Genomic DNA, 17,085 nt, shown 5'->3' with positions numbered 1-17,085 from the left:
GAAGTCAAGCGTAGGTCCCTTGCAGTCAGAATCAGGGGAATTTATAATGGGAAACAAAGAAATGGCAGACCAACTAAATTCATACTTTGGTTCTGTCTTCACAAAGGAGGACACAAATAACCTCCCAGAGATGCTGGGGAACATATGATCTGATGAAAGGGTGGAATTGAAAGAAATCAGTATTTGTAGGGAAAAGGTGTTAGGAAAATTGATGGGACTGAAGGCCGATAAATCCCCAGGGCCTGATAATCTACATCCCAGGGTACTTAAGGAAGTGGCCCTAGAAATAATAGATGCATTGCTGGTCATCTTCCAGAACTCGATAGACTCTGGAACGGTACCCATGGATTGGCGGGTAGCTAATGTTACCCCACTATTCAAAAAAGGTGGTAGAAAAAAGGCGGGGAATTATAGACCGGTAAGCTTGACATCGGTAGTGGGGAAAATGCTAGAGTCCATTATAAAAAATGTAATAGCAGAGCACTTGGAAAGCAGTGACTGGATCGGACAAAGTCAACATGGATTTACAAAAGGTAAATCATGCTTGACTAATCTACTGGAATTTTTTGAGGGTGTAACTGGTAAAATAGATAAGGGAGAACCAGTGGATGTGGTGTATTTGGACTTTCAGAAGGCTTTCGATAAGGTCCCGCATAAGAGATTAGCGTGCAAAATTAAGGCACATGGGATTGGGGACAAGGTATTGACTTGGATAGAGAACTGGTTGGCGGACAGAAAGCAAAGAGTTGGAATAAACGGGTCGTTTTCCGAGTGGCAGGCAATGACTAGTGGGGTACCGCAAGGATCGGTCCTAGGACCCCAGCTGTTCACAATATATATTAATGATCTGGACGAGGGAATTGGATGTAATATCTCCAAATTTGCAGACGACACAAAGCTGGGTGGGAGGGTATGCTGTGAGGAGGATGTCGTGAAACTCCAGTACAATTTGGACAGGTTGGGTGATTGGGCAGAAACATGGCAAATGCACTATAATGTGGATAAATGTGAGGTTATCCACTTTGGTGGCAAAAACAGGAAGGCAGATTATTATTTGAATGGCAATAGATTGGGAGAAGGGGAAGTGCAAAGGGACCTGGGTGTTCTTGTGCACCAGTCGCTGAAGGTAAGCATGCAGGTGCAGCAGGCGGTTAAGAAGGCAAATGGTATGTTGGCCTTCGTAGCAAGAGGGTTCGAGTACAAGAACAAGGATGTCTTGCTGCAGTTGTACAGTGCCTTGGTGAGACCACACCTTGAGTATTGTGTGCAGTTTTGGTCGCCTTACCTGAGGAAGGACGTTCTTGCCATGGAAGGAGTGCAGCGAAGATTCACCAGGCTGATACCTGGGATGGCAGGAATGACGTATGAGGAGAGATTGTGTCGATTGGGCTTATACTCACTGGAGTTTAGAAGATTGAGAGGGGATCTCATCGAAACCTATAAAATTCTGTCAGGCCTGGGCAGACTAGATGCAGGAAGGATGTTTCTGATGGCCGGGGAGTCCAGAACCAGGGGTCATAGTCTAAGGATAAGGGGTAAGCCATTTAGGACTGAAATGAGGAGGAATTTCTTCACCCAGAGAGTGGTGAACCTGTGGAATTCTCTGCCACAGAGGGCGGTGGAGGCCAGTTCATTAAGTATATTCAAGAAAGAGTTGGATATATTTCTTAAGGCTAAAGGGATTAAGGGATATGGGGAGAAGGCAGGGACAGGGTACTGAATTTGGATGATCAGCCATGATCTCATTGAATGGCGGAGCAGGCTCGAAGGGCCGAATGGCCTACTCCTGCTCCTATCTTCTATGTTTCTATGTTTCTATGTTTAATCAGACTGATACCTGGGATGGCAGGAATGACGTATGAGGAGAGATTGGGTTGATTAGGCTTATATTCGCTAGAGTTTAGAAGAATGAGAGGGGATCTCACTGAAACTTATAAAGTTCTAACAGGACTAGACAGACTAGATGCAGGAAGGATGTTTCCAATGGCGGGGGAGTCCAGAACCAGGGGTCACAGTCTAAGGCTAAGGGGTAGGGTATTTAGGACTGAGATGAGGAGGAATTTCTTCACCCAGAGAGTGGTGAACCTGTGGAATTCTCTGCCACACAAGGCAGTTGAGGCCAATTCATTAAATATATTCAAGAAGGAGTTAGATATATTTCTTAAGGCTAAAGGGATCAAGGGATATGGGGAGAAAGCAGGGACAGGGTACTGAATTTGGATGATCAGCCATGATCTCATTAAATGGCGGAACAGGCTTGAGGGGCCGAATGGCCTACTCCTGCTCCTATCTTCTATGTTTCTATGTTTCTATGTTGCAGAATTTAACCAATGTCACCAGCCTTAGGACTTTTTAAATCTAAGCAGCCACCAGGCTACTTACAACCAGGTCACCGCAAATTAACTCCCCTCCCCAACTAACCGTACCAGAACTTGCCCTATCCCATCATCTCAGCGTCTGTGGAAGAGTTAGAATGTCACAGCATCGACTCACATTTGTTATTCAGTAATCGTTGCTATTTATATTTTTCATGAAACTTTGACAGGAAGTGTGTGAAATTTAGAGATAAAGTTTGGGATTGAGAACAAGAACATTTAAATAGTAGGAGTGTCTCGAAATCTTTACATGGGGAAAGGGTGTGTGAACTGAAGAGAATTGTGTAGGATCTCACATTGTTGACGCTATATTTGTCACCAACCTTTGACCCTAACAGATCATTGTAACTTCCTGTCAAGGTTTTAGAGCTGTCAGTAACTCTGACCTATGGCTGTGTTGATATGTTTTTGCTCACTGTCTTCCAGATTGGCTGCAAGGTGGCTGTCACCATTTTCCTTTACTTCCTGGCTACTAATTACTACTGGATTCTGGTGGAAGGCCTCTATCTCCATAGCCTCATCTTCATGACCTTTTTCTCTGATAAAAAGTATCTCTGGGGCTTCACCTTAATAGGCTGGGGTAAGGTAAAGATTTTAAACAACTGTTTTTTCCTCTATTTACTCTCCCCCTACCTTTCTCCACACCTCTCGCTCTCTGTCTATCCATCTCTATCTCATCTGTCTCAAACAGCATGTCTGTTTTCTCTCTCTCTGTCTCTCTTTCTATTTCTATGTTTATTTCTGTCTATCTTGGTCTCTAACTCTGTCTCTCTATATGCCCTCTCTCTCTGTATTAGTTAGCTAAATGGTTTCAACTGGTTATAGTCATAAGAAGGGAGAGTGTGAACTCCATATCAGGCAAACACAAACTCTCCCTCTGTGGGTTTCTCTGTAGCTTAGTTTGGAGACCCGAACAAGGAGATATATTTCAATGCATCGGACACCTGCATAACTGAAAACAAATCTTCGAATATCTTTTTTGTCATATGTAAGACATTGGGCTTGTGACAGTAAAATTAACGGTGAAATATCAGGCAAAGGTGTGTAAAAATTCTTTATGTTGTGTATGTAGGGCTGAAATTTCAGCATTGCACTGCTGGCTTGGGGTCTCACTTGAAATAATCACTGGACAGCGATAAGGTGTAACAACTCAAGTCCATTCCCATCCTATGGTCACTACGAGTGAACGGCTGCACTGGGAGTGGAGCAAGTAATGTGCCAAATCATTAGGGTCAATTTTAACCCCCAGCAGATTTTAGGTGTGTGGTGTGGTGGGGGTGTGGTGGGGGATGGTGAGAAACTAGGCAAAACACGCTCAGGCCTAAGTTTGCGGCCCGGGCTACTTTAACTCCCGGGTCTCATCTGACATTGCCATTCAGCAGCTCGACCAAAATGGGTGGACAGCGGACGCTGACTGATGGGCAGGGGACAGCTCACCGCAAATAGGTAAGACGTGGGGTCAGGGGTTTGGGAGGGTCTCGTGGGTTCCAGGGCAGAGAAGGCTGCAACATTCCTCGTGGGGCCTGGAGGCGCGAGGGGCACTCTTCCTCCTGGTAGGAGAGTTTTTCACTTGCCTTGGAGGGCCTCTTCTGTTCGGAGACCACCTTCAACCTGGCTGGAAAACTGCAGCAACTTCCTCACTCGGGCCCCAGTTAAAGTGCATTCAGGGTCCTTTTTTTTTATTCGTTCCTGGGATGTGGGTGTCACTGGCAAGGCCAACAATCATTGCCCATCCCTAACTGCCCTTGAGAAGGTGGTGGTGAGCCGCCTTCTTGAACCGCTGCAGTCCGTGTGGTGAAGGTACTCACACAGTGCTGTTAGGGATGGGATTCCAGGATTTTGACCCAGTGACAATGAAGGAACAGTGATATATTTCCAAGGGAGTGGCCCTAGGAGTCCTCAACATTGACTCCAGACCCCATGAAGTCTCATGGCTTCAGGTCAAGCATGGGCAAGGAAAATTTCTGCTGATTACCACCTACCGCCCTCCCTCAGTTCATGAATCATTACTCCTCCATGTTGAACACCACTTGTAAGAAGCACTGAGGGTAGCAAGGGCACAGAATGTACTCTGGGTGGGGGACTTCAATGTCAATCTCCAAGAGTGGCTCGGTAGCACCACTACTGACCGAGCTGGCCGAGTCCTGAAGGACATAGCTGCCAGACTAGGACTGCAGCAGGTGGTGACAGAACCAACACGAGGGAAAAACCTACTTGACCTCGTCCTCATCAATTTACCTGTCGCAGATGCATCTGTCCATGACAGCATTGGTAGCAGTGATCACCGCACAGTCCTTGTGGAGACGAAATATCGTCTTCACACTGAGGACACCTTCCATCATGTGGTGTGGCACTACCAGTGTGCTAAATGAACAGATCTAGCAGCTCAAAACTGGGTATCCATGAGGTGCTGTGGGCCATCATCAGCAGCAGAATTGTATTCCACTACAATCTGTAAACTCATGGCCCAGCATGTCCCTCACTCTACCATTACCATCAAGCCAGGGGACCAACACTGGTTCAATGAGGAGTGCAGAAGAGCATGACAGGAGCAGCACCAGGCTTACCTAAAAATGAGGTGCCAACCTAGGGAAGCTACAACACAGGACTACATGCATGCTAAACAACAGAAGCAGCATGCTATAGACAGAGTTAAGCGATCCCACAATCAACGGATCAGATCAAAGCTCTGTAGTCCTGCCACATCCAGTTGTGAATGGTGGTGGACCATTAAACAACTAATGGGAGGAGGCGGCTCCATGAATATCCCCATCCTCAATGATGGCATAGCCCAGCACACGAGTGCAAAAGACAAGGCTGAAGCGTTTGCAACAATCATCAGCCAGAAGTGCCGAGTGGATGATCCACATTGGCCTCCTCCTGAGGTCCCCACCATCGCAGAAGCCAGTCTTCAGCCAATTCGAATCACTCCACCTGATATCAAGAAACAGCTGAGCGCACTGGATACAGCAAAGGCTGTGGGCCCCGACAACATCCCAGCTGTTGTGCTGAAGACTTGTGCTCCAGAACTAGCTGCGCCTCTAGCCAAGCTGTTCCAGTACAGCTACAACATTGGCATCTACCCGACAATGTGGAAGACTGCCCAGGTATGTCCTGTCCACAAAAAGCAGGAAAAATCCTATTCCAGCCAATACGGCCCATAAGTCTGCTCTCAATCATCAGCAAAGTGATGGAAGGTGTCATCGACAGTGCTATCAAATGGCACTTACTCACCAATAGCCTGCTCACTGATGCTCAGTTTGGGTTCCGCCAGGACCACTCGGCTCCAGACCTTGTTTCAGCCTTGGTCCAAACATGGACAAAAGAGCTGAATTCCAGAGGTGAGGTGAGAGACATTGCCTTCATCATCAAGGCAGCATTTGACTGAGTGTGGCATCAAGGAGTCCGAGTAAAACTGAAGTCAACGGGAATCAGGTGGAAAACTCTCCACTGGCTGGAGTCGTACCTAGCACAAAGGAAGATGGTTGTAGACGGTGTTCCCATGTGCCTGCTGCCCTTGTCCTTCTAGGTGGTAGAGTTTGCGGGTTTGAGAGCTGCTGTTGAAGAAGCCTTGGCGAGTTGCTGCAGTGCATCGTGTAGATGGTACACACTGCAGTCACAGTGCGCCGGTGGTGGAGGGAGTGAATGTTTAAGGTGGTGGATGGGTTGCCAATCAAGCGGGCTGCTTTGTCCTGGATGGTTTCGAGCTTCTTGAGTGTTGTTGGAGCTGCACTCATCTGGGCAAGTGGAGAGTATTCCATCACAATCCTGACTTGTGCCTTGTAGATGGTGGAAAGGAGTCAGGAGGTGAGACACTCGCCACAGAATACCCAGCCTCTGACCTGCTCTTGTAGCCACAGTATTTATGTGGCTGGTCCAGTTAAGTTTCTGGTCAATGGTGACCCCCAGGATGTTGACGGTGGGGGAGTCGATGATGGTAATGCTGTTGAATATCAAGGGGTGGTTGCTAGACTCTCTCTTGTTGGAGATAGTCATTCCCTGGCACTTGTGTGGCGCCAATGTTACTTGCCACTTATCTATCATAATAGGATCCTGATTTGCATAAATTAATGAGCCACACACCACCCCGCCCCCTGTTCGCCGACAGGTTAAAACTGGCAACAATGGGAAAAAGGTCGAGTCACAAGGGGATAGAGTTAAAATTGACCCCATCATGTCAGTTGTCCACTGTAGAATCCTCTCATGATTTATGATAGTGACGACTAATTTTGGGGGATTGAGTGAAGAGGGGTTATAATGAATTAAGGAATGTGCTACAAAATAGGGCCATGAGTCCTACGTGGATAGTGGGGCAGGTGTTACAGACAAGGAGGGTGGGAAGTGCTTGTGGAAATGGTCAAAGGAGAATCAACAGTTGTATAAGAAGCATGTTGAAGTCCAATAGCAAACAAACCTCTCCTTTATCCCATTCATTGGAAGACTGTATGGGGTTTGCAGGGTACGGTAGCATAGTGGTTCTGTTACTAGACTTGTAATCCAGAGGCCTGGACCAATGATCCAGAGACGTGAGTTCAAATCCCACCATAGCAGCTGGGGAATTTAAATTCAATTAATTAAATAAATCTGGAACAAAAAGCTAGTATCAGTAATGGTGATCATGAAACTATCGGATTGTCATAAGAACCCATCTGGTTCACTAGCATCCTTTAGGGAAGGAAATCTGCCATCCTTTCCTGGTCTGGCCTAGGTGTGACTTCAGACCCACTGCAATGTGATTAACTCTTAGCTGCTCTCTGAAATGGCCCAGCAAGCCACTCAATTGTATTCAAGAAGGCAGCTCATCTTCACCTTCTCAAGGGCAATTATGGATGGGCAAAAATGCTGGCTTTACCGGCAATGTCCACATCCTGTGAATAAAGAAAAGGTTGAATTTCCACACGGATTCTGCCGATTCCATCGTCATTTTATTTCTCCATTTCTCCAGGATTCCACGGATCTTCCACGATCAGGAGGACCCCATCCCATAGAAAGTCAACCCCTACATGTCACCTGGAAACAATCGGGGGGCCCAATGAAACGGTTCATCTCGTTTACGACAAGCTGTGTGGGGGAGCAGGATTCCAGATGGATCTTTCCTCCGAAGAATATTGGCTGGGACAATAACCCGGCCTGAGCAATCCTTCCTGTCGCCCATCACTGTTGCTCTTGGGGTTGGATGACAGAGAGAACCGTTCTGTCTGTGTGAAGTATAGTGCCAGATTCGTCATTGGAAGGAGGGCAGGATTGTAAAAGATTGCAACAAGCAGGATTTTCTGAACCCTGTGAGAGTACGCCGTGGGGTGTTGTTTGCATGGTGTGCCCTCCCCCCCCCCCCCGCCCAACCCCAACAGAGTGACATGGTGTGCATCCCCCCCCCGCCCAACCCCAACAGAGTGACATGGTGTGCACCCCACCCCCCTACCCAACCCCAACAGAGTGACGTTTCGGGCCTGGGGGATCTTCATATTCCCACCTCACGACAGTACGCCAGCACCACTGACAATCATTTCCTCGAGCGGTACTAGGTTTGGGAATAATTGACTGACCTCATTTCACAGCTGCCGATCCCTGCTAAGCCAACCCAGGCATTCAGTAACTGAGTTCAAGGCCCCCGTTAGTTGCAGTCTCCCGGGGGCATTCCTGGCCTTAGGTGTACAAGGGACTTGAGGCAATGTGTTGGAAGTCAAGCTTTCTCATCAGCACAGCGTTAAAAAATATATTTTACTGGATTACATACAGTGCAGCAATTGCGCGGTTTACCGTAGAATCATACATAGGGAAAGGTAGCATAGTGGTTATGTTACTGGACTAGTACTCCAGAGGCCTGGATTAATGATCCTGAGATGCGTAGTTCAAATCCCACCACAGGCAGCTGGGGAATTTAAATTAATTAAAATACATCAAAATACAACTAGTATCAGTAATGGTGACAGTAAAAACCCATTTGGTTCACTAATGTCCTTTAGGGGAGGAAATCTGCCGCCCTTACATGGTCTGGCCTATATGTGACTCCAGACCCACAGCAATGTGGTTGACTCTTAACTGACCTCTGAAATGGCCTAGCAAGCCATTCAGTTGTAACAAACCGCTACGAAACACAATAAGAATAAAACCGGACGGTCCACCCGGCATCAACCCCGGCATTGACATGACAACGACACACCTAGCCCAGTCGACCCTGCAAAGTCTTTCTCGCCAACATCTAGGGACTTGTGCAAAAATTGGGAGAGCTGTCCCACAGACTAGTCAAGCAACAGCCTGACACAGTCATAATCACAGAATCATACATTTCAGCCAATGTCCCAAACCCCTCCAGCACCATCCCTGGGTATGTCCTGTCCTACCAGCACAGTGGTATACAGTCGGGAAGGAGTGGCCTTGGGAGTCCTCAACATTGACTCCAGACCCCATGAAGTCACATGGCTTCAGGTCAAGCATGGGCAAGGAAACCTCCTGCTGATTACCACCTACCGCCCTCCCTCAGCTGATGAATCAATACTCCTTCATGTTTAACACCACTTGGAAGAAGCACTGAGAGTAGCAAGGGCAGTGGGGTATTTCAATGTCCATCACCAAGAGTGGCTCGGTAGCACCAGTACTGGCCAAATCCTGAAGGACATAGCTGCCAGTCTTGGCCGGTGACAGAACCACCATGAGGGAAAAACCTACTTGACCTCACCAATCTACTTGTCAACATTGATAGCAGTGCCATTGTGGAGACAAAGCCCCGTCTTCACACTGAGGACACCTTCCATCGTGCTAAATGGGATAGATTCAGAACAGATCTAGCAGCTCAAAACTGGGCATCCATGAGGTGCTGTGGGCCATCAGTAGCAGCAGAATTGTATTTCACCACAATCTGTAACCTCATGGCCCAGCTATCCCTTACTCTACCATTATCATCAAGCCAGGGGACGAACCCTTATTCAATAAGGAGTGTAGAAGAGCATGCCAGGAGCAGCACCAGGCATACCTAAAAATGAGGTGCCAACCTGGGGAAGCTGCAACATAGGACTACATGCATGCTAAACAGTGGAAGCAGCATGCTATAGACAGAGCTAAGCAATCCCACGATCAATGCTCTGCAGTCCTGCCACATCCAGTCGTGAATGGTGGTGAACAAATAATGGGAGGAGGAGGATCCATGGATATCCCCATCGTCATTGATGGTGGAGCACGTGAGTGCAAAAGACAAGGCTGAAGTGTTTACAACCATCTTCAGCCAGAAGTGCCGAGTGGATGATCCATATCGGCTTCCTCCTGAGGTTCCCAATATCACAGAAGCCAGTCTTCAGCCAATTCGATTCACTCCATGTGATATCAAGAAACAGCTGAGCGCACTGGATACAGCAAAAGCTGTGGGTCCTGACAACATCCCGGCTGTCATGCTGAAGACTTGCGCTCCAGAACTAGTCGCGCCTCTAGCCAAGCTGTTCCAGTACAGCTACAACACTGGCATCTATCCGACAATGTGGAAAACTGCCCAGGTATGTCCTGTCCACAAAAAGCAGGACAAATCCAATCCGGCCAATTATTCTGAATCATCAGCAAAGTGATGGAAGGTGTCGTCGACAGTGCTATCAAGTGGCACTTACTCACCAATAACCTGCTCACTGATGCCCAGTTTGGGTTCTGCCAGGGCCACTCAGCTCCAGACCTCATTACAGCCTTGGTCCAAATTTGGACAAAAGAGCTGAATTCCAGAGGTGAGGTGAGAGTGACTGCCCTTGACATCAAGGCAGCATTTGACTGAGTGTGGCATCAAGGAGCCCTAGTAAAACTGAAGTCAATGGGAATCGGGGGGAAAACTCTCCACTGGCTGGAGTCATACCTAGCACAAAGGAAGATGGTTGTGGTGGTTGGAGGTCAATCATCACAGCCCCAGGACACCGATGCAGGAGTTCCTCAGGGCAGTGTCCCAGACCCAGCCATCTTCAGCTGCTTCATCAATGACCTTCCCTCCAACATAAGGTTAGAAATGGGGATGTTCGCTGATGACTGCACAGTGTTCAGTGCCATTTGCAACTCTTCAGATTCCCAGAAATAAGGCTCTAGCGATAATGAGGAACTGAAAGAAATTAGTATCAGTAAAAAAATAGTACTGGAGAAATTAATGGGACTGAAAGCCGTTAAATCCCCTGGACCTGATGGCCTACATCCTAGGGTTTTGAAAGAGGTGGCTATAGAGATAGTGGATGCATTGGTTGTCATTTAAGAAAGGAGGAGGAGAGAAAATGGGGAACTACAGACCAGTTAGCCTGACATCAGTAGTAGGGAAAATGCTCGAATCTATTATGAAGGACATGGTAACAGGGCACTTCAAAAATAATAATAGGTTTGGGCAGAGTCAACACAGATTTATGAAAGGGAAATCGTGTTTGATAAATCTGTTAGAGTTTTTTGAGGTTGTAACTAGCAGAATAAATAAGGGGGAACCAGTGGATGTGGTGTATTTGGATTTTCAGAAGGCATTCGACAAGGTGCCACACAAGAGGTTATTAAACAAAATTAGGGCTCATGGGATCGGGGGTAATATACTAGCATGGATTCAGGATTGGTTGACGGACAGAAAAGAGAGAGTCCGAGTAAACGCGTCATTTTTGGTGTTGGCAGGCTGTAACTAGTGGGGTACCGCAAGGATCAGTGCTTGGGCCTCAGCTATTCACAATATACATCAATGATTTGGATGAGGGGACCAAATGTAATATATTCAAGTTTGCTGATGATACAAAGCTGTGTGGGAATGTAAGTTGTGAGGAGGATGCAAGGAGGCTTCAAGGGGATATAGACAGGCTAAGTGAGTGGGCAAGAACATGGCAAATGGAATATAATGTGGAGAAATGTGAAGTTGTCTACTTTGGTAGGAAAAATAGAAAAGCAGAGTATTTTTTAAATGGTGAGAGATTGGGAAATGTTGGTGTTCAGAGGGACCACCTGGGTGTCCTTGTACACGAATCACTGAAAGTTAACATGCAGGTACAGCAAGCAAATAGGAAAGCAATTGTTATGTTGGCCTTTATTACAAGAGGATTTGAGTATAAGAGTAAAGACGTCTTACTGCAATTACATAGGGCCCTGGTGAGACCACACCTGTAGTACTATGTACAGTTTTGGTCTCCTTACCTAAGGAAGGATGTACTTGCCATAGAGGGAGTGCAACAAAGGTTCACCAGACTGGTTCCTGGGATGGGGGGATTGTCCTATGAGGAGAGATTGAGTAGACCAGGCCTATATTCTCTCGAGTTTAGAAGAATGAGAGGTGATCTCATTGAAATATACAAAATTCTTACAGGGCTTGACAGGGTAGATGCAGGGAGGATGTTTCCCCTGGCTGGGGAGATTAGAACCAGGGGTCACAGCCTCAGAATAAGGGTCGGCCATTTAGGACTGAGATGAGGAGAAATTTCTTCACTCAGAGGGTGGTGAATCTTTGGAATTCTCTACCCCAGAGGGCTGTGGAGGCTCAGTCGTTGAGTATATTCAAGACAGAGATGAATAGGTTTTTGGATATTAAGGAAATCAAGGGATATGAGGATAGTGCAGGAAAGTGGAGATGAGGTAGAAGATCAGCCATGATCTTATTGAATGGCAGAGCAGGCTCGAGGGGATAAATGGCCTACTCCTGCTCCTATTTCTTATGTTCTTATGAAACAGTCTATGCCCGCATGCAACAAGACCTGGATGACATTCAGGCTTGGGCTGATAAGTGGCAGGTAACATTTGCGCCACACAAGTGCCAGGCAATGACTATCTCCTACAAGCGAGGGTCTAACCACCTTGCCTTGATATTCAACGGCATTACCATCACCGAATCCCCCACCATCAACATCCTGGGGGTCACCATTGACCAGAAACTTAACTGGACTAGCCACATAAATACTGTGGCAACAAGAGTAGGTCAGAGGCTAGGTATTCTGCGGCGAGTGTCTCACCTCCTGATTCCCCAAAGCCTTTCCACCATCTACAAGGCACATGTAAGGTGTGTGATGGAATACTCCCCACTTGCCTGGATGAGTGCAGCTGCAACAACACTCAAGAAGCTCGACACCATCCAGGACAAAGCAGCCCACTTGATTGGCAGCCCATCCATCACCTTAAACATTCACTTCCTCCACCACCGGCGTACTGTGGCAGCAGTGTGCATCATCTACGAGATGCACTGCAGCAACTTGTCAAGGCTTCTTCGGCAGCACCTCCCAAACCCGCGACCTCTTCTACCTAGAAGGACAAGGGCAGCAGGCGCATGGGAACATCACCACCTCCAAGTTCCCCTCCAAGTCAAACACCATCCTGAGTTGGAAGTATATCGCCGTTCCTTCATCGTCGCTGGGTCAAAATCCTGGAACTCCCTCCCTAACAGTTCTGTGGGAGCACCTTCACTGCAGCGGTTCAAGGAGGCGGCTCACCACCACCTTCTCAAGAGCAATTAGGGATGGGCAATAAATGCTGGCCTTGCCAGCGACGTCCACATCCCATGAATGAATAAAAGAAATGCAGCACAGTAGGAGGCCATTTGGACCATCATGCCTCTGCCGGCTCTTTGAAAGAGCAAATCAATTAGTCTCACTCCCCTGTTCTTTCCCCATAGCTCTGCAAATTTTCCCTTATCAAGTATATATTGAATTCTATTTTGAAAGTTACTATTGAAATTGCTTTTACCACCCTTTCAGGCAGTGCATTCCAGAGCACTCCAAATTCTCTCCATCTCTACTCTGCTATTTTGCCAATTACCTTATATCTGTATCCTCTGGTTACTCCTCTTAATTTTGAATATCTCTAATAAATGTCTCCTTAACCTTCTCTGCTCTAAGGAGAATAATCCCAGCTTCTGTAGTCCCTTTACATAACTGAAGTCCCTCATCCCTGGTATCACTCTGGTAACTCTGCTCTGCACCCTCTCCAAGGCCTTTGCATCCTTGTTATGAGTGGGGACTCTTTGTCTTGGCCTGGAACACCCCAAAAAATTGCTGGCAGCATCAAGCAAATCAAGCCCTCATAAAGGAGTTGATTGCTACGTTTCAACATACATTTCAGCAGGTTGTGCTGGCTTGCCACCCAAGCTGCTTGCCAGTGTCACATGTTCTTCCTCCTTTCCCAGCAGGCCTCCAAGGTGCGCCCATTCTGACATGGGCACCTGGTGGAAATATGTAAATTAGCTAACTGTGTTTCGATCCTTAATACTACAGCAGGTGTCAGGAACAGAGGCCACAGAGGCAATGGGATTCCCACAGAAAGGATCTTGGGAATTTTGGGCTCTGGTATTGGCAAGATATTCAGGTGCATCGCAACCGAGTGTGATCTTGTCCTGATGACATCTGCACACAGGAGCGCTAGTGTCAGCCTAGGCTCAGTGGTAGCACTCTCACCTCTGAGTCAGAAGCCCCACTCCAGAAACTTGAGCACATAATCCAGGCTGACACTCCAGTGCAGTACTGAGGGAGTGTTGCACTATCAGAGGTGCCGTCTTTCAGATGAGACGTTAAACCAAAGCCCTGTCATAAGAACATAAGAAATAGGAGCAGGAGTAGGTCATACGGCCCTTTGAGCCCGATCAATAAAATCATGGCTGATCTTCGACCTCAACTCCACTTCCCTGCCCGATCCCCATATCCCTTGATTCCTCTAGAGTCCAAAAATCTATCTATCTCATCCTTGAATATACTCAACGACTGAGCATCCACAGCCCTTTGGGTTAGAGAATTCCAAAGACTCACAACTCTCTGAGTGAGGAAATTCCTCCTCATCTCAATCTTGAGACTATGCCCCCTAGTTCTAGAATCTCCAGCCAGGGGAAGCAACGTCAATCCCCCTCAAAATCTTCCTTCTCAGGTGGGTGTAAAGGATTCAATGGCACTATTTGACGAAATGCAGGGGAGTTCTCTGTGGCCAGGCCAATATTTAGCCCTCAGCCACCATCACTTAAGCAGATGATCTGGTCATTGCTGTTTGTGGGGCCTTGCTGTGCACATATTGGTTGCTGTGTTTCCTACATTACAATGGTGACTATATTTCAAAAGTACTTAATTGGCTGTGAAACGCTTTGGGATGTCCTGAAGATATGAAGGGCGCAATACAACGTGCCATCCGATAGATGGCACCTCTGACAGTGCAGCACTCCCTCAGTACTGCACTGAAGTGCCAGCCTATATTATGTGCTCAAGTCTCTGGAGTGGGACTTGAACCAACGAGCTTCTGACTCAGAGTCGTGAGTGCTACCACTGAGTTACGGCTGACACCGAAAGAACAAGAATAAAGTCTTACTCGGAGAAATTTAAATTTCAGTTGTAATTGAATGTTTTCTTTGGTCTCTTTTTCATTCGTAGGGGTTCCTGCTGTGTTTGTGGCAGCGTGGGCAAGTGTGAGGGCAACTCTGGCAGATACACAGTACGTATGACATCTTGGGCAGAGACCCTCCCTGGGAAATCTGTGAGCCCCTTAATAAGGCTGTACCAAACATAGAAGAGAGAGAGAGAACACAAGCAGATATGAAAATCTAAAGCAAAAAAAGGTCATTCGGCCTTCAATCCTGCTCCACCCAGAGTCCGTGTATAATTACTCTATCATGGACTTTCCTCCCACAATATTGCTTGATCCCCCACTTTAGGGGCACTGCTGCATTTTCACCCCCATTGAACATAGGAACAAGAGTAGGCCATTCAGCCCCTCGAACCTCTTCCCTCACTCAATTAGATCATGGCTGATCTGTACCTCAACTCCATCTTCCCTGCCTTTGATACCCTTACCTAACAAAAATCTATCAATCTCAGTCTTGTAAATTTCAATTGACCCAGCATCCTCAGCCTTTTGGGGGAGGGAGTTCCAGATTTCCACGACCCTTTGTATGAAAAAGTGCTTCCTGATTTCACTCCTAAATGGCCTAACTCTAATTTTAAGATTGTGTCCACTTGTTCTGGATTTCCCCACTAGACAAAATTGTTTCTTTGTATCAACCCTATTGAATTGTTTTATCATTGTAAACACCTTGATTAGATCGCTCCTCAACTTCTCAAACTCGAGGGAATACAAACCAAGTTTATGCAACCTGTCCTTGTAATTTAACCCTTTACGCCCTGGAATCATTCTGGTGATTCTGTGCTGCACCCCCTCCAAGGCCAGTATATCCTTCCTGAGGTTCGGTGCACAGAAATGAATGCAGTGCTCCAGATGGAGTTTGTCCAAGACTATACAACTGAAGCATAACTTCCTCCCCTTTGTATTCCAACTCCCGGGAGATAAAGGCCAACATTCCATTAGACTTTTTGATTACTTTCTGTACCTGTGTATTAGCTTTTATTGATCTGTAGATCTGAACACCCAAATCCCTTTGCTTGCTCAGATGGATGTTAAAGATCCCAAGGCACTATTTGAAGAAGAATTATAGATACATAGAATATTACAGCACAGAAAAAAACTATTCAGTGCAGATGTCCTGAGGTCATGAAAGATGCTACATGGATGCAAGTCCTTTCATAGTAACATAGAGATAGGAACAGGAGTAGGCCATTCGGCCCTTCGAGCCTGCTCCGCCATTCAATGAGATCATGGCTGATCCTCGTCTGAGATCATAGCTGATCTTACCAGTTCAGTACCCCGTCCCCGCCTTTTCTCCGTAACCCTTAATCCCCTTAGCCTTCAGAAATATATCCAATTCTCTCTTGAAAATATTTATTGAATTAGCCTTCACAGCCCTCTGTGGCAGGGAATTCCACAGGCTCACCACTCTTTGAGTGAAGAAATTCTTCCTCATCTCTGTTTTAAATGATTTGCCCGCTATTTTTAGACTGTGGCCCCTGGTTCTGTGCTCCCTGGCCATTGGAAACATTCTCTCTGAATTCAGCCTGTCCAGGCCTGCCATAATTTTATATGTTTCGATGAGATCCCCTCTCAATCTTCTAAACTCCAGTGAGTACAAGCCCAAACTATTTAATCTCTCTTCGTAGGTCATTCCCGCCATTCCAGGTATCAGCCTGGTGAATCGCCGTTGCACTCTTTCCATGGCAAGAACATCCTTCCGCAGATGGGGCGACCAAAACTGTACACAATACTCCAGATGCGGTCTCACCAGCACCTTGTACAGCTGTAGTAAGGTATCCCTATTCCTATACTCGAACCCCCTTGATATGAAGGCCAACATACCATTTGCCTTCTTAATCGCCTGTTGCACCTGCATGCTCTCCTTCAGTGACTGGTGCACAAGAACACCCAGGTCCCTCTGCACTTCCCCATCTCCCAATCTATTGCCATTTAGATAATAATCTACCCTCCTGTTTTTACCCCCAAAGTGGATAACCTCGCATTTATCCACATTATAGTGCATCTGCCACGTATCCGCCCATTCCCCCAACCTGTCCAAATCGCACTGTAGCCTCCTGACATCCTCATCAGAGCCCACCCCTCCTCCTAGTTTAGTGTCGTCAGCGAATTTGGAAATATTTCCTTCCCATCTGGTCTGTTGTCTGTACAGTGCACCATGGAAATGCAGGAATTGTGGATAACTGTTACATATATAACTCAATACATCTACCAATGCTCTTCCTCCTTTCTTTACAGGTGCTGGGATCTAAGTGCTGGGAATTTAAAGTTGATTTATCAGCTACCTATTCTGGCAGCGATATTGGTGAGCTATCAAAAAAGAAAAAAATTCTTCCCTCCTCATTCTGAGGCGGATTCCATGGCATCAGGTAACATCGCATCCAATAACTTTCTGAAT

At 46.8% G+C, this 17,085-nt stretch overlaps 1 protein-coding gene across 1 annotated transcript in view; it reads left to right on the top strand.

Moving 5' to 3' along the window:
- Nucleotides 1-17,085, top strand: part of LOC147114689 (parathyroid hormone/parathyroid hormone-related peptide receptor-like) — a 171,804-nt gene that overhangs the window by 111,344 nt on the left and 43,375 nt on the right. The window contains exons 7-9 of the mRNA XM_085992539.1: nt 2,802-2,955; nt 14,699-14,759; nt 16,926-16,992. Of these exons, the coding sequence (XP_085848665.1) occupies nt 2,802-2,955; nt 14,699-14,759; nt 16,926-16,992 (282 nt within the window). The remainder of the gene's footprint in view (nt 1-2,801; nt 2,956-14,698; nt 14,760-16,925; nt 16,993-17,085) is intronic.

Source organism: Somniosus microcephalus, chromosome 7, assembly GCF_052327205.1.
Source record: "Somniosus microcephalus isolate GS21.2 chromosome 7, FLI_Smic_1.0, whole genome shotgun sequence".
In the NCBI taxonomy this organism is placed as follows: domain Eukaryota; kingdom Metazoa; phylum Chordata; class Chondrichthyes; order Squaliformes; family Somniosidae; genus Somniosus; species Somniosus microcephalus.
This window is presented reverse-complemented; position numbering and strand designations above follow the sequence as displayed.